This window comes from Hemitrygon akajei, chromosome 4, assembly GCF_048418815.1.
Source record: "Hemitrygon akajei chromosome 4, sHemAka1.3, whole genome shotgun sequence".
Classification (NCBI taxonomy): Eukaryota; Metazoa; Chordata; class Chondrichthyes; order Myliobatiformes; family Dasyatidae; genus Hemitrygon; species Hemitrygon akajei.
Window position 1 is genome coordinate 144712518 of NC_133127.1, and position 18818 is coordinate 144731335.

The 18818-nt window shown below is 38.8% G+C and overlaps 1 protein-coding gene across 1 annotated transcript in view; it reads left to right on the forward strand.

The window, feature by feature from the left end:
• The window catches only part of LOC140726733 (mitogen-activated protein kinase kinase kinase kinase 4-like), a 265104-nt gene that overhangs the window by 169639 nt on the left and 76647 nt on the right, over positions 1 to 18818 (forward strand). The window contains exons 4-7 of the mRNA XM_073043505.1: positions 2681 to 2806; positions 9329 to 9439; positions 10410 to 10500; positions 16850 to 16980. Coding sequence (XP_072899606.1) covers positions 2681 to 2806; positions 9329 to 9439; positions 10410 to 10500; positions 16850 to 16980 — 459 coding nt within the window. The remainder of the gene's footprint in view (positions 1 to 2680; positions 2807 to 9328; positions 9440 to 10409; positions 10501 to 16849; positions 16981 to 18818) is intronic.

Here is an 18818-nt window from a genome sequence, read left to right on the forward strand (position 1 = left end):
CAGGAGACTGTTGCTGAACAGTTTCTAACTAGCATGGACGTGTGGGCATTGTAAACTACACCATGCTTACAGTGCAAAACTGCAGTGAATAGTTTTTAAATAGCGTGTGTTTATGTTCAAAAAGCAGCAATTTTTATCTCTGATATTTGGTGAGAAATAAACAGCAGGACAATTTCACTACTTCAAGTTAGTAAGTTAGAAACTACAAAGAATTTTAAGCTGTCAACAATTACTGTGCAGTATACAATGAAAATGAAGATTTGGAATCAGAATCAGGTTTATTATCAATGGCATGTGACGTGAAATTTGTTAACTTAGCAGCAGCAGTTCAATGCAATACATAATCTAGCAGAGAGAGAAAAAGAATAATAAAATATAATAAATAAACAAGTAAATCAATTACGTATATTGAATGGATTAATAAAAAAGGGCAAAAACAGAAATACTGTATATTTAAAAAAAAAAGTGTGGTAGTGTCCAAAGCTTCAAAGTCCATTTAGGAATCAGATGACAGAGGGGAAGAAGCTGTTCCTGAATCACTGAGTGTGTGCCTTCAGGCTTCTGTACCTCCTACCTGATGGCCACCAGTGAGAAAAGGGCATGCCCTTGGTTTTGGAGGACCTTAATAATGGATGCTGCCTTTCTGAGACACCACTTCCTTAAAGATGTCCAGGGGACTTTGTAGGCTAGTGCCCAAGATGGAGCTGACTAGATTTACAACCTTCTGCAGCTTCTTTCAGTCCTGTGCAGTAGCCCCTCCATACCAGACAGTGATGCCGCCTGTCAGAATGCTCTCCGTGGTACAACCATAGAAGTTTTTGAGTATATTTGTTGACATGCCAAATTGCTTCTAATTCCTAATAAAGTATAACCACTGTCTTGCCTTCTTTATGACTAAATCAATATGTTGGGACCAGGTTAGATCCTCAGAGATCTTGACACCCAGGAAGTTGAAGCTGCTCACTCTCTCCACTTCTGATCCCTCTATGAAGATTGGTATGAGTTCCTTCGTCTTACCCTTCCTGAAGTCCACAATCAGCTCTTTTGTTTTGCTGATGTTGAGTGCCAGGTTGTTGCTGCGGCACCACTCCACTGGTTGGCATATCTCACTCCTGTACATCCTCTCGTCACCACCTGAGATTCTACCAACAATGGTTCTATCGTCAGCAAGTTTGTAGATGGTATTTGAGCAATGCCTAGCCACACAATCGTGTATATAGAGAGTAGAGCGGTGGGCTAAGCACACACCCCTGAGGTCACTGGTGTTGATCATCAGTGAGCAGGATATGTTATCACCAATCTGCACGGATTGTGGTATTCCGGTTAGGAAGTCGAGGATCCAATTACAGAGGGAGGTACGGAGACCCAGGTTATGCAACTTCTCAATCAGGATTGTGGGAATGATGATATTAAATGCTGAGCTATAGTCAATGAACAGCATCCTGACGTAGTTGTTTGTGTTGTCTAGATGGTCTAAAGTCTTGTGAAGAGCCATGGAGATTGCATCTGCCATTGAAGATCAAAGATTGTATGATGGCAGTTCATTATCTGCACTAGATTTCTGCTGATTTAGTTCATCTACAGTCAACCAAAAGAACATGGTGGCATAATTCGCCATCGATAACTATTAGGAACTAAAACAGTTATATCTCTCTTCGGCTGTCTGTTGATTTTCGATGATGACTGAGGCCTGGGTAGGGTTGCATGGAAGACCTGCAGTTGCCCATGCTGCAAGTCTCCCCTCTCCACGCCACTGACGTTGTCCAAGGGAAGGGTATTAGGACCCATACAGGTTGGCACCAGTGTCGTCACAGAGCAATGTGTGGTTAAGTGCCTTGCTCAAGGACACAACATGCTGCCTCAGTGGAGGCTTGAACTAGCGACCTTCAGATCACTAGACCGACGCCTTATCCACTTGGCCACGTGCCATACAAACAGTTATATAATGTCGTAATAGTATTGGTAGTGTTTCTAGTTTGTTCTGTATTACATTTAAATTCATAATTTTTTACTCAATTAAATGCAACTTTGTCTTTGTTAGACTTTTTAATAACTATTACCATGAAACTGGCTAATTGCTGCAACCGCTTAATTGGGCCAAAATGTACTGGTTCCAATGTGTTGCAATTAACTGGAATCCACTATACTGTCTTTTAGTTTTGCAATCCAGCAAAATATTCTGACCTGTTTTTCTAGTTTTCCACTGTTTTTTTCCGCAAAGCGCAGAATCAAATATCACTGTGATGATTGTACGCTCTGATATCAATTGTTTGGTGACAATAAAGTAAAGTATAAGTTTGTAAATAATTATAACATTTGGCAATATTATGGCAGAATGTTTTTGAAGAGTTGTAACAACTGACATTGCTATATCACTACAGCTTACAAAAGCATAATCAAGATTATTTTGAGTATAGAGATCATGTGTAATATAGGCTTACTTTAATAAGCAACTTTAGTGTTTGAGTGGAACTATTGAAGTTCCAAATGGACTTGTGATGCAAGGGATTTGCGCTGATGTTTTTGCTCCAAAATGTGAAGCAAAATCCAAGGGTAGCTTGGCAATTTACTGTTTTCTGGTAAATTGAAATACTTCACAATGTAATTAAGCTAATTTTAAAATGCTGTCAAAGTATTTAATTTTTCATAGTTTTATATAAATGTGCCTTTTCTCTTGTAGGATGAAGAGGAAGAAATCAAACTGGAAATCAATATGTTGAAAAAATATTCTCACCACAGAAATATCGCAACCTACTATGGTGCTTTTATAAAGAAGAGTCCTCCAGGACATGATGATCAACTCTGGGTAAGAAAAATATATTTTACATTGTGTGCAAGGACCGTGCGTTTTAATACAGAATGAATTGCTTTGAAGTATGCAGTAGCTGGCTGGTTATTGAATTTTCTACAAAAATTTGTAGAAAATTGTATTATTTGTATTATTTTGTAAATAAAGTAATAATAGTTTTTAACATACTGATATTTGCTGTAAGTATTCAATTTGCTCAGAATATTAAGGTTCAATGGTTCAATTTAATATCAGAGAATATATACAGTATACATCCTGAAATTCTTACTCTTCCCAGACATCCCTGAAATAGAAAAAACCCCAATAAATGACAGATGTTGGAGCCCCAAAGCTCCTCCTTCCCATCCCTTACACAACAGCAGCAAAAGCATCAACCTTCCCCCACTTCCCCCTCCCCATTTGCTTCAGCAAAAGCACTGATTTGCCCCCCCCTTCAACCGCACCACCCACCATGCAAGCAATAGCAAAGGCCCCCCAAAGAGACCATGTTTTTTTTTCTGGTTACCTTCACCTCCAGTTGAGGGGAAGAAAGATAAGATACTTAAGGTTTAGGAAGTAAGGGACAGACCGGACTCTTGAGATTTAGGAGGCAGCCAGGAAGAAGCTTAAGAAGGGACTTAGGAGAGCTAGAAGGTGCATGAGAAAGCTTAGGTGAGTATGATTAAGGAAAACCCAAAGGGGCTCTACACATTCATGATTGAAGGTGGGATTAATCAGGGATAAAAAGGAAACATATGCCTGGAGTCAGAGTAAGTCGGCATGTCCTTCAGTATTCACCTGTGAAAGGGACTTGGACCAATGTGAGCTCAGTGCGGACCAGGCTAATATGCTAGAACATCTTGATATAATGAAAAAGAATGTGCTGGAACTTTTCATAAACGAGTCCCTGCAACCAGAAAGGATGTACCCCAAATTATTACAGCAAGCAAGGGAAGAGATTGCTGTGCCTTTGGCAAGAATCTTTGCATCCTCACCAGCCACAGGAGTAGTTTCAGAAGATTGGAGGTTGGCAAATATTCCTTCATTTAAGGAAGGTAATTGGGATAAACCTGGGAATTATAGACCAGAGAGTCTTGCATTTGTGGTAACAATCAGAGGTTCTTAGAGACCGATTCTTTGAGCATTTGGAGAAGCATAGTCTGATTAGGGATCGTTAGCATGGCTTTGCGAGGGGCAGGTTGTGCCTTATAAGCCTGATTGAATTCTTTGAGGAAATATTACTGTGCCCCATCGTAGGCTCATTCAGAAAGTCGGGAGGCATGGATCCAGGGAAGCTTGGCCACGTGAATTCTGAATTGGCTTGCCCACATAAGACAGGAAGGTACGAGATAGAGTATATTCTGCCTTGAGGTCAGTGACCGGTGGTGTTCTTCAGGGATCTGTTTTGGACCCCTGCTCTTCATGATTTTTGTTTTGGATGGGAAAGTGGAAGAGTGGGTTAATAATTTTGCAGATGACAGAAATGTTGGTGCTGCTGTGGTTTGAGTAGAATATTGTTGTAGGACACAATGGGACATGATAGCGTGCAGAACTGGGCTGAGAAGTGATAGATGGAGTTCAATCTGGAAAGATGTGAAGTAATACATTTGGTAGGTGGAACTTAAAGGCAGAATACAGGGGTAATGGCAGGATTTTTTGAAGTGTGGTGGAACAGAGGGATCTTGGAATCTCTCAAAGTTGGCATGCGAGTTGATCGGTTATGGTCTGTTAGTTTGGGGACTGAGTTAACGAGCCACGAGGTAATGTGCAGCTCTATAAGACTCTGGTTAGACCACTCTTGGAGTGTTTTGTTCAATCCTGGTTGCCTCATTATTGGAAGGACGTGAAAGCTTTAGAAAGGGTGCAGAGATGATTTACTAGTGTGATACCTGGATTAGAGAGCATGCCTTATGAGGAAAGGTTGAGCAAAATAGAGCATTTCTTTCTGGAGCGAAGGAGGATGGCAGGTAACTTGGTGGTGTATTAGATAAGAGTCACAACTAGGGTGAGCTGACAGCTCCTTTTCCCCAGGATAGAAATGGTTAATATGAGAAGAGGTGATTGGAGGGAAAGTATAGGGGAGATGTGAGGGGTAGGTTTTTAATTAGTGTGGTGGCTGTGCAGAAGAACTGCCGGGGTGATGGTAGAGGCTGGTACACTAGGGACCCTTAGATGGGCATGTGGATGAAAGAAAAATGGTCTATGTGGGAGGATAGTATTAAATTGACCTTGGGAGTAGGTTAAAAGGTTGGCACAACATCTCAGGCCAAAGGGCTTGTTTTGTGCTGTACTGTTCTATGTTTTGTTTATCTTTCATAGAGGGACAATAGAAGCTTAGTAAGATAATGGTAAAGTGTTTAGAAGGTAATACTTTAATTTACAAAGCTTATTTATTTTTTGAGATACAGTGTGGAGTAGGCTCTTCTGGCCTTTGAAGCCGTGCTGCCCAGCAATCCCTGATTTAATCCTGGCCTGATCATGAGACAGTTTATAATGACTGATTAACCTACCAGCCGGTATATCTTTGGACTGTGGGAGGAAACCGAAGCACCGGGAGGAAACCCATCAGGCGGGAATTGAGCCCGGATCACCTGTGCTACAAAGTGTTGTGCTGACCTTGTGCCTAGAAACCGTGCCTCTACTTTACTGACACAAAATTAAGTTCCGCTCTATTACGTGGATTGGGAAATATTTATTTCTCACTGCACAAATATAGCTGAAATACTAAGTTCAAGATATCCTGTCACCAGTAAGATGTACAATTTTTATAGATGTCTGCATCTACCAGTTAATATCTTGCTACAACAACCTCACATTCAGAATCGGCAAGATCAAGGTGCTCTCTTCTTGTTACTGCCGTCAGAGAGGGAGTGTAGGATCCTGAAGACCCCAACTCAACAATTTAGGAACAGCTTCTTCCCCTCCACCATCAAATTTCTGCACAAGTCAAGAATGCCACTTTGTTGCTCATTTTGCATTATTTATTTTGTAAGTTGTAGTAACTTCTGTCTTTGCACTGTGCTGCAGAACAACAAATTTCTTGACATGAAAGTCAGTGATAGTAAACCTAATTCTGATATAAATTCTGGCCAATGTTGATCCAGTCATTCATTCGAGCGAATGGACATTTTTGTTCATGACATATTTGAACAACACAACACAGTTATATGAAACATTGTTTTCTTTAAACCTGATAGTGCTGCATGTTTGTAGCAAAGAGAACAGTCTGGCTTGGGCTGTTTCATCAGCATCATGGATAACATCTGCACAAAGTTGTTGAAGCAAGTTGCGGAGTTTTCTAGACTTGCTTGCCTCTGCATTACCTTTCTCGCCATGTGTTTACTTGAATTTAATGTGGAACCTGTATTTCCATTGAGACAACCTGTGCTTTAAAATCTGTGCCCCGGCTTTTCAGCTTGCTCCTAACTTTTTTAACATTGGCCCACTGACATGTACACCTTGTACAATTACAGTGGAGATGACCGAGGGCCTCTTCAACATCTGGATACTTAACTTCACTCCTTTCATTTTTGGGATGTTCCCTGTTATCCCTCGCGTAATGCCCATTCTTCTCATGGTTTATCTTGCTGATGTATCAAGCATGTAATTGTAGATCTCTGCCAGCTGATGATGTGTGGTGTTAAGCAGATGACTTTTAATTTGGTCCAGTAGGATCACTTTTTCTGCTCGTGACAAATCTTTTTGTCACTAGCGATCAAAGATCACTGCTTTCTGAATTGGCATCATCGGCCCAAATGGATAACGTAACAATTGCACATGCAGTTGTCCACTTGAGGCACAGATTAGTATCTAACAGCCACACAAATGCTCGTGGCTGACTGTCTTCTGCCCCAATTGAGTGGCATTGTCTCAAATAAACAAAGGAAATCCTACCTATTTTCTCAATTTGTTTTCGTTCTTTCAGAGTTTTTCCAAATAAGTGGCTATAAATAATGTTCTTAGGATTTTATTGAGGAAATTTATTTACAGCATTGTGATGTCGTTCCAGGCAAAGGCATTTCATTTAAATATATATCTTCATTCAAATCTGCATAAGCAATAGTGGAGCAAGTTAATTTTCTATGTGGGTTTGGGTGAAGAAATAACCATGCATTTTGATAACACTTAATATTTTTAAGTGTTAGAAGATTTTTTTATATATACAGTCGACTCTCCTCATCTGTGGATTCCGCATGTGCGGATTCAACCAACCGCGGATCGGGAAAACCCAGAAGTTCTCTCTCCAGCACTCGTTGCTTGAGAATGTACAGACTATTTTTTCTTGTCATTATTCCTTAAACAATACAGTATAACAACTATTTACATAGCATTTATGTTGAATTAGGTATTATAAATAATCTAGAAATGACTTAAGAGTACAGGCAGTCCCCCGGTTATGAATGAGTTCCATTCCTGAGTCCATCTTTAAGTCAGATTTGAAGTCGGAACAGGTACATCCGGTATTATTTAGCGTCAGTCAAATGTTTTTCTTAGTATATAGTATATATTTTACCTTTCTATGCATATAAAACACAAGAAACATACATATTTCAATAATTAAACCACTGCGTTGCTTAGTAATAATTATAGCTTTCATCGAGGCAGGGCCTTTCACATTCTCCATTAAAATTGTTCCGTTCGTTGACCGACTGTAGCCTAACGCTTTTCCAGTGACCGATGGTGTTTCACCTCTTTCCGATTGCTTTATTACTTCCACCTTATTTTCAATCGTGATCGTGTTTATTTTCATGAGCAGAAACAGACAGACAGACATACTTTTATTGATCCTGAGGGAAATTGGGTTTCGTTACAGTCGCACCAACCAAGAATATTGTAGAAATATAGCAATATAAAACCATAAATAATTATATAATAAGAAGTAAATTATGCCAAGTGGAAATAAGTCCAGGACCAGCCTATTGGCACAGGATGTCTGACACTCCAAGGGAGGAGTTGTAAAGCTTGATGGCCACAAGCAGGAATGACTTCCTATAACACTCAGTGTTGCATCTTGGTGGAATGAGTCTCTGGCTGAATGTACTCCTGTGCCTAACCAGTACATTATGGAGTGGATGGGAGTCATTGTCCAAGATGGCATGCAACTTGGACAGCATCCACTTTTCAGACACCACCGTCAGAGAGTCCAGTTCCACCCCCACAACATCACTGGCCTTACAAATGTGTTTGTTGATTCTGTTGGTGTCTGCTACCCTCAGCCTGCTGCCTCAGCACACAACAGCAAACATGATAGCACTGGCCACCACAGACTCGTAGAATATCCTCAGCATTGTCCGGCAAATGTTAAAGGACCTCAGTCTCCTCAGGAAATAGAGATGGCTCTGACCCTTCTTGTAGACAGCCTCAGTGTTCTTTGACCAGTCCAGTTTATTGTCAATTCGTATCCCCAGGTATTTGTAATCCTCTACCATGTCCACACTGACCCCTTGGATGGAAACAGGGGGATTCAGAGCTGCACCACCAGGTCCTAATGTCCACCGCATGGAGGCATGTTAAATAAAGTCTGGGGTTCCAGTGGGTCCTAAAGACCACCGCACTGATAAATGTTAAATAAGGGACTTGAGCATCTGTGAATTTTGGTATCCGTGGGGGGGCCTGGAACCAAACCCTTGCGGATAAGGAGGGCCGACTGTACATATTTTAACAGAGGGGTCCTGAGCATGATTGTATGGTGACCGTGACAACAGTGAACCCAGTTCTTTGCTGGATAGCTGGTAGAACATCATCCCGGAAAGTGAATGTTTCTTCAGGGAGATAAATAGATTCTTGTTTCACAAGAAGCAGAGTGCCTTAGATAAACAGAAATGTGGCATTGAGGTTACAATTATAGCAGCCGCGATGGGTTGAGTGGCTTACTCTAGCTCCTTTGTTTGTATGTTAGATTATGTGAGCAAGTCCCACAGTCAACCTTGGCAAATGTCTTCTCAGTTAAGACAAGATTGCCACCAATAAATCAAACTGGCGTTTAGTTATAAAAATGATTACAGGTGTGTCTATTTCTGCATTTAGTTAAATTATATAGTACATGAATTGAGAGCTATAATCATGAAACATCTGAGGAAGAAAGTAGTGTAGACTAATTCATTATCAATTGCCATGTGAGCTCTATTCATTCGAAGCCTTTCCCCATATGCTACACCATATGCTGTGGTATCAAAATAGATCCATTCCTAATGGCATAGACATAATATTCTCTTCAAAAGTCAACAGACATTTTTCTTTTAACTTTAAGTTGATCTTTTTATAATTACTTTTGGTCAAAATAATATTGATGCATATGAAATTTTTATTTCTGAATTTTACCTGTGAATTTCATTACCTGTTGTCAAGTAATTTTTTTTGTGGAGAGTTTGTATAAAGTCATTCCTATTTGAAATAAAGTGGAATATAGTACTTTTTAATGGTTTGCGTTGTGTGGTTAACAATTGTTATGATGGAGCTATGAGATTGAAATAAGATCTTAATTGACACAATTGAAGTCAGTTGCTGTAATTTTTCTAAAACTTTTTTTCCCCCCAATAGCTTGTAATGGAGTTTTGTGGTGCAGGATCCATTACCGACTTAGTGAAAAACACAAAAGGAAATTCCCTGAAGGAAGACTGGATTGCATACATCTGTAGAGAGATCCTTCGGGTGAGCATAGATTTTTGAACAAAATCCAAAAGCTGGTTGCTTCACAGGTGTTTATGATCAAAGTAGAAGAGCATAACTTATCCAAGCAAGGAAAAATCCATTACGACTGCATAAATGTGGATTTAGTATCAACAGGTCCTTTAGAGATTCTGTTTCTGCACTTTGGTCTGGCCTCCATTCAAACTTTTATGGGAGTTGAATTTGAAGTATTAGTAACAGATTAACAACCTAATCTTAAAGCCCTTAGTTTTATTGATAAATGGTTAAAATAAAATGCTTCATTTTAAAAATAGTGTTCGTATTATGTAGACCATTTAATTTTGTTTGGTTTCTTTTGAATTAAAGTAACCTGACAAAATTACTTTCCAAGCTCTTTTGTTCATAAGAGTTTTTTTTGGAATAAGCATTAGCAGTCTGGGTAGCTGCCATTTTTGCTGCCCTTCAGACCTTGAAATGTGTTTAAAATGCAGAAGTATTCCAGACATCACACAAGATCTGATTTGTTTCCTTTCTTGGCTGCTGTGATCTGTTCAGAATTGTATCATTGCTGCTACTTTTGTAAGCAAAACAAGAAGACAGGTTCAGCTGAAAAGAAATGTTCAGTACCTCAGATTAATGTGGAATATATCCTTCCCTAACTGAGTCCCAGGTTTTTATGCTATAAATTGCATGAATAGGGCTGCCCTAACTGCAATTTTCAGATTTTACGCTGTGTCATTTAGATAGAAGTTGCTAAGTTCTGTTTCTATCTAGTGCCTATTTTTAAAGTTTTTTTTGTTAGTTTATTGTTATTTTGGCTTAATTCTGTAATTGATTCAGGTTCTTAAAAATGTTAATATGCAAGGATTATGAAATAGAAAATGAATCTGTAAGCAAATGCAAGTATAGCTGTTAGATTTTTTCCTCTTTTGCATTGATCTCATTTAGCAAAAATACATATCATACTTACATTTGTTTAATTTGTTTTTAGGGGTTGTCACATCTTCATGTCCATCACGTAATTCATCGTGATATCAAAGGCCAAAATGTATTGCTGACAGAAAATGCTGAAGTGAAGCTGGGTATGTAATTAATATTGGAAAGCCAGAGACTGCATTTTAAATGGTGGTTCCATATCTGACAGAGAAAACAATTAAATTGACTTCCACTAAGAGAAAAAATCTTTTATGTACATACTTGCCAGGAGCTGGTTAAATGTAAAATTCAAGGCAAGCAGATGGCAACTTCAGTGTTTGCCATAATGTGCTTGAGTTTTTAATTAGGTTGGCCCAAATTTAAATTCTATAATAATGTACAGTATTGTGCAAAGTTCTTAGGCATGTGCGTCAATGTGGAGCGGAAAGCGAGCTTGTAAATCTGGGGGGAGCAAAGGATATTGGGAATGGCAAGGGTAGAGCACCATAGCAGGGGTATGAGACAATGCAGCTATATAGGACCCTGGTCAGACCCCACTCAAAGCACTGTGCACAGTTCTGGTCACCTCAGGAAGGATGTGGAAGGCATAGAAAAGGTGCAGAGGAGATTTACAAGGATGTTGCCTGGATTGGGGAGCATGCCTTATGAGAATAGATTGAGTGAACTGGGCCATTTCTCCTTGGAGCAAAGGAGGATGAGAGGTGATGTGATAGAAGTGCATAAGATGATGAGAGGCATTGATCCTGTGGATAGTCAGAGGCTTTTTCCCAGGGCAAGTTTTATACTCAGAGTGGTGAGTGCGTGGATTGGGCTGCTGGCAATGGAGGTGGATACGATAGGGTCTTTTAAGGGACTTTTGAATAGGTACATGGGGCTTAGAAAAGTAGAGGGCTTTGGGTAGGCCTAGCAATTTCTAAGGTAGGGACGTGTTCGGCACAACTTTGTAGGCTGAAGGGCCTGTATTGTGCTGTAGGTTTTCTAAGTTTGTATGTTTTCTGTGTTTCTAAATGGCAGGGGTGGGGTATGGGTGTAGACACACCCAGCCCTAAGGCATCAGGCAAGGTAATTTCATTCCAAACAGTTGGTTTATTGATCATTACAAAATGTTTCGCTGGTGCTTCCTACTCCCTCCCCTGTTGCTTCCCCTTTTCCCAACCATGATTCCCTTCTCCTTGTCCCCTTTCCACTCTCAGTGCATAATAGGGACCCATATCAAAACTAGGTTTGTCATCACTCACATGGCATGCAATTTGTTTTTTTTTGTGGCAGCAGTACAGTGCAATACATGAAATTACTACAGTACTATGCAAAAGTTTTAGGCATTAGATATATCTGAGATTTGTGTGTCATAAGTAATGTGTAACTGCTAGATTGGTCTTGTGTGTCTGTCTTAATTTTGCTGGATGGTAATGAAGAGGGTATAGCAATAATTTCTTAAAACTGTACAAATAAATTAGAATTGTTTGTTCTCATGCTTTTTAAAATTTGATGAAGGTAGCAATAGTTCTCCATGTCTAAGAATATCTGTGAATTGAAGTTATTCAATGCCTTTTTAGGAAATTTCACTTTTAGTGGTGAAGCAAAATTGCCATTGGGAACTCTGATCATCACTTTCACTGCTAATTATGACTACTTGGGTTCCCTGTCTGCAAAGCCCTAATTTCAAAAGAAGACTTTAAGTGTCCACCGACTCTTCAAAAACAAGTTTATGTACTGTGTTTACTATCTGGTAAAAAAAAAATCCAAATTACAAAATGATTTCTAAAATGCAAAACACAGGTAAAATTCCTGTAAGCTGTTAAGACATACCAGTGAGTTGCAGACAAATGAGTTGTCTCTCATAGAAATTGAAGGCAGAGGAATGGATTTTAGTTGCCTCATCTTTCTGTCATTCTTCTTTATGTTCCTTGACCATTCCTAACTGGCCTGACTGCTGTGTTTTTGCAACTTGGCTGACTTTTTTTTTGCCATGTGATTTTTTTTCACATAACTTTTCACATAGATGGTCTAAAAGCTCTGGGGATGGGTATCCCAGATACCCAGAGTTAATGCTTGAATGCTGACTCTTTGAGTAAGCAAACTTTTCAACCATTAGTAATACCTTTTTGAAGTGCTAAGTGATGGTTCCAATCTGCTCTGCAAAGTTTTTTGAACTTGATAACGTGGACGGCATTAGATACAGGCCAATTAGTATAACCCTAGTGTCTTACATTGCCTCTCTTGAGTAAACATACTCGTGCTGTGGGCAGACAATCTGCTCTATGGACAGTGCTGTTTGTTTGCAAAGCTGTCCTTTTAACTTCAGTCTGATTACTAGTTGATATTTACAGTAAGAACTGAAGACTGGCTCTCTTTTAAATATTCAAAGTAAATTTATTATCAAAGTACATATACAACCATGAGATCCATTTTCTTGTGAGCATACTCAATAAATCATAATAGAAGAATAATCATAACTGAATCAATGAAAGACCGCACCAACTTGGACTTTCAACCAAAGGCAATAAACTGCAAACACAAAAAGAAAGAAATAAAAATAACGGCAATAAGTATCAAGACCGAGATGAATAGTCCTTGAAGGTGAGCCCATAGGTTGTGGGAACATTTCAATGATGGAGCAAGTGAGGTTGAGTGAAGTTATTCCCTTTGGTTCAAGAGCCTGATAATTGAGGGCTAATAACTAACTATTCCTGAACCTAGTGGTGTGAGTTCTGACACTCCTATAACTTCCTGATGGGAGAAGGAGCATGTCCTGGGCAGTGGGGTTCTCTGATGAAGCATGCTGCTTTCCTGTGACAAAAATTCATGTAGATGTGCTTAATGGTTGGGAGTGCTTTACCCCTATCCACTTTTTTTTTGTTGAATTTTCTGTTCGAGGGCATTAGTATATCCATACCAGGCTGCAATGCAGCTAGTCAATATACTCTCCACTACAGATCTACAGAAGTTCACCAAAGTTTTAGATGTCATGCTGATTCTTCGCAAACTCCTAAGGAAGTAGAGGTGCTGCTATACTTTCTTCATAATTGCACTTGTGTGCTGGGCCCAGGACAAGTCCTCCAAAATAATATCACCGAAGAATTTAAAGTTGCTGACTCCCTCTGCCTCCAGTTCTGTGAATACTGGCTCATTAGACCTCTGGTTTGCTTCTCCTGAAGTCAATTATCAGCTTCTTGGTCTTGCTGATATTGAGTAAGAGTTTTTTGCAATGGCACCACTCAGCCAGATTTTTAATCTCCCTACTGTATGCTAATTCAGCACCACCTTATTGGGCTTACAACAGTAGTGTCATCAGCATACTGTAATATGAGATTGAAGCTATGTTTAGCCACACAGTCATAAGTGTAAATCGACCAGAGCAGGGGGCTAAGCACACAGCCTTGTGTTGCGCCTGTGCAGTTGGAGATCGTGGAGATGTTGTCAATCCAAACTGACTGGGATCTGCAGGTGAGGAAATTGAAGATCCAATTGCACAAGGAGCTATTGAGGCCAAGGTCTTGGAGCTTATTGATTAGGTTTGAGTGGATGATGGTATTGAATGTTGAGCTTTAGCCAATAAAGAGCATCCTGATGTATGTATTTTTGCAATCCAGATGTTCCAGGGTTGAGTGAAGAGACAATGAGATGGCATCTGCTGTGGACTTGTTGCTCTATTAGGCAAACTGGAATGTATCCAAGTCACTGCGAGGCAGGAGTTAATGTTTCATCACCAAACTCTCAAAACATTTCATTGCTGTGATTGTATGTGCTACTGGATGATAGTTGTTGAGGCAGGATACCATATTCTTCTTAGGTACTTGTATAATTGAAACCTGCTTGAAGCAGTTAGGTATCTTAGTCTGCTGAAGTGATTGGTTAAAGATCTCTCTGGACACTCCAGCCAGTTGATAAGCACAGGACAAAAAGCTGAACAAAGAACATTGGAAGTTTAACATTCTCAAAAACATCTTTCTTCTCCAGAAGTGTCAGCACCTGTAAGAATGTTTGGCAAAAAGACCCCCAGCCCTCAACAGTGAATATCCATAACAAAACAGTTATTTTATTTGAATGATAAACATTTAAATTTGGACAAATAACTCTTAACACACATTTAATGTTCACAGAGGATTTTTAATTTATTAAAGATTTCTGAACTACAAAAGATTTACAATCTACAAAGGATTTCCAAACACTGGAACAATTCTTACGAACTAGAAGAACATTCCAAGGAGTTGCAATGGAACAAGTTGTCTGTCACAGAAACCGAAGGTGGCGGAATGAATTCCCGTCTTCTTTCTGTAACTCCCAGCTTTCTGTCATTCCCCATGTCATTCCTAACAATACTTCCCCGCCCCCTTCCCCACACCAAACCTTGATCTTTCTGGTGTTCGGTTATTATCTACTAAATGATGACATTTGCATTTGATGTTTTCCGTATATTTTTGCTGGGAGAAAGTAACTCACACAGATGGTCTTAAAAACCTCTGGCAACAGAGATCCCAAGCATCAATAATTAATGTGGTGAGGGCTGACCCCTTGAGTACATAAATATCGCAACTTGTAACCATGTTTAATGTGCTGAGTGATATCACTCCATTGTTTTGCATTTGTCTGATAGAGACAAGGCTCCTGCTCACTTTACTTTGTAAAGCTATGCCTTCGACTTCAAACTAATTGCTACTTACTACTTACATTAAGAACTGGGGTCTGTTTGTTTAGATAAAAAGCTGAGCAAAGAATTTTTGTTAGAAGTTTAATTTTATCACCAACAGCATTGATTCTTTAGAAAGGTCATGCAGCTGTGCTTAGCAATAAGCAATAACCCTGGAAAGTGAACACCCATAACAAACAAAGTGCTCAACAGTACATAAGATAAAATCAATCATTTATTAATTACATGATATATTTTATGTATTTAAAGGATGGAGAAAAAGTAACAGGTTTCTACTTTAAATTGTCATATAAATTACGTTTGTATTTGGTATTATGAAGCTTGTTTTTAATCAGTTAGTCTTGTTGCAATGTTTTTTCAAATCAGGATTAATCTGGAATTATATCCACAAAAGAAATATTTCATTGGCTGTGAAATTTACACTCATGTTCAACTTATTTATTGTGACAAGTGTTCTCCATGCTTTGTAAATGAAAATGAGAGTTAATTTTTATGATCTGGATGCTTCCATACTGTTTATGTGCTGAGTTTTTCCCCAAATTAGCTTTAAAGATGTATTTACAAAAATGTTAACTGTTATTGGTTCTCGTTATTTATGTCACAATTTGTAATTGCTCAGTTGAAGGGAATTAAACTGCATGTTTTTAAATTGCAATAGTTTCTGAGGGATTCTTCTAATTATCCATGATTTCTTGGGTTACTTCAAAACTGAAGTGGAACTAAACATTTTAAAGTCAAAATTAATTTATTATCGAAGTATGTATTTTCACCATAAACTACCCTGAGATTCATTTTCTTTTGGGCATTCATAGTAAATACAAAGAAACACAGAGATGTACAAACAACCAGTCTACAAATGACAACAAATTGTACAAATAATAAAAAAAAATAAAAAGTGCACCCCCTCTCCCATAGCAGCATTGAGAAGAGAGCATGATCTGGATGGTGGTGGTCCTTGATGATGGATGCTGCTTTCCCGTGACAGTGCTCCATGTACATGTGCTCAGTGTTGGGGATGGCTTTCCCATGATAGACTGGGCTGTATCCGCTACTTTTTGTGTGCGTTTCCATTCAAGGACATTGGTGTTTCTATACCAGTCCATGATGCAACCAATCAGTATACTCTTCTTCGCGTCTTTAAAGTTCGTCAAAGTTTTAGATGACATGCTAAATCTTTTTTTTAAAAAAAAAAGGTAGAGGCACTGCCATCCCTTCTCTGTAATGGCACATGTGTGGTACCCAGGACAGATCCACTGAAATGATAACACCAAGGAATTTAAAGTTGCTGACCCTCTCCACGTGTGATGAGGACTGGCTCACGGACCTCTGGTTTCCTCTTCCTCCAATAATCAGTTCTTTGGTTTTGCTGAATTTTGAGTGAGAGGATGTTGCTGCAAGTGAGAAAATAGAGGATCCAACTGCACAAGGAGGTACTGAGGCCTAGGTCCTGGAGCTTATTAATTAGTTTTGAGGGAATGATAGTGACATTCTTTGTGAAATTTGCTATGGTTTTGTTAATATTATTATAGTTAGGGTAAGAAAACCATTGATTGATAATTGAACCCATTGATTTCATATTGTGAAGTAGAATTTCTCACTGCTTTTTTGTACTTGAATCACAGTGTTTGAGAGGCCTTAATATAAGCACATGAATAGGTAGGAAATTGAGGGGTACAGATCATGTGCATGCAGTTGTGTAGTTTAAGTTGATAGACTGGTCAGCACAGATGATGTGGACTGAAACGGTTGTTCTTGCTCTAGATTGTCCAATAAATGTCCTGGTTGTTAACGCTCATTGTATTCTCCTCACATAGTGATCGCTTTCCCTGAATTTTTCTTTACAGTTGATTTTGGTGTTAGTGCACAATTGGACAGAACTGTCGGCAGAAGAAATACTTTCATTGGAACACCCTACTGGATGGCACCAGAAGTCATTGCTTGTGATGAGAATCCAGATGCAACATATGATTACAGAGTAAGATGTTGGATTTCATCATTTGGTTAACTTCTGTTGTCTTGCTTGGACTCGGTTAAAATTCATATTCTTCCAGTTCATTAAACAAATATTTAGAAAAAGACTAAAACAAGATAACATTTTGTGCAGCCTATGCTCCTCTTATTTGCAGGTAACAGGTGATGGAGAATATCTTTTGTATCATGGTGGATCATCAACTGAATACCAAAAATGATATTAAAAATGGGTTTGCTTTGTATTTTTGCCCAAAGTAAGCAATGAGGAAATGAGATTAGAATAAAGCTAGTTGCAAATCCCCCCACCCCCTGTAATACCCTAACACCATTCATATCCATTAGTTACCATTGGTCAGTGGATATTGGATATGCTTCAGAAGTTTGAGAATTGCTCATATTACATATTGGCCTTAGTAAGCATTTCCAGTTAATTTTTACACAACATCAAGACGAAGGGCAATTCACTTCTGATTTAATCCCATGCAGAGTTTTGGCCCTGAAATGTTGATAATTTTGTCCCATACCCCTCCCCAAACCCCACAGATGCTCTTCACCGGCTGAATTCCTTCATATTCCAGGATCAGAAGTCTCTTGTATCTTTCATTTAATCCTGTTTGCATGCATTCATCTCCGTGGGGAAACAAATGTGATGGGGCCAGATAATCTATTTTTACCCCTGCTCTCTGAAAACTATCCAGATGAATAAATTGGATTTAATGTTTTAATGTACCTAGATTTACACTGGAAAATAAACATCCAAAGCTCTGCTGCCCATGTCCTGACCCATTTGAAATTCTCCCAACATCATTTGGCTTGTGCTTTCGATTGGTTAACTCTTTAATCAATTGGCGGTGATTGCTTTGAAAAGCTTTTTTTCTATTTATGCTTTTCTGCTTTGATTTCAAATCCAAACTAATGTGTTTTTTTTGGAAATTTGACTTTTTCATCCTTGTACTATCACCAGAACTCAATACCAAATTCAAATGATGGAGCATGATTGCTTAGGGGTTTACGAGCATTTATTGAATTGTGAGTCTGTGCATTTCTTAAATAATATTTGTGCATAATTTTATTGTAGCTGTCATAATTGGGTGTTGAAGTATGTTAGTAATGGTTTAAAATACGGTTTGGCAGAATCAAAATTTGTATGGGTCCACAGTGGAACAATGGTTAAGAGAGAAAAAACTGGGGGGAGGGGGGAATGAAATAATTGGCATCACACTGGGGTTTTAATTGATGCAATGTACTGAGGTATACTTCCTACAGAAGTCTGTTCCTTCCTATTTTAACTGATGATTTGACTCCTTTTATTAACATGGGCTACTGCTGAACTAACCATTATTTTCAATCAATTTTTGGCACAATAAATTCTCCAAATCAGATCTGTCTAATCTTCAAATAAAGATGTGTGATTTGTTCTAGATTATGATCATCAGTCTACCCATACATGTGCTTATATAAATGCTTCATTTAAAGTTATTAACTGCACGTCTGTTTCACTTTTTCAGTAGTATTTGCAGAGATTTTTAAAACTTGCAAAATAGTAACTGCAGCAGCGTGTTCCATTTTCAAATAAATCTCTTTATAAAATATCATTTAATATCCTAATTATTCTTGTGATAATTTCATATGTCAATTTGCCAAACACAGACAATAGTTTTTTGCAAAACAGGCAGAACACAGGTTATGATAGAATTCCACTCAGAGTCATAGAGTACAGAAATAGACCCTTTGGCCCATTTAGTCCATGCCAAACTGTTAGTCTGCCTAGTCCCATTGGCCCAGCCCTAGACTGTAGCTCTCCATATCACCCCCCCCATCCTTGTACTTACCCATGCTTCT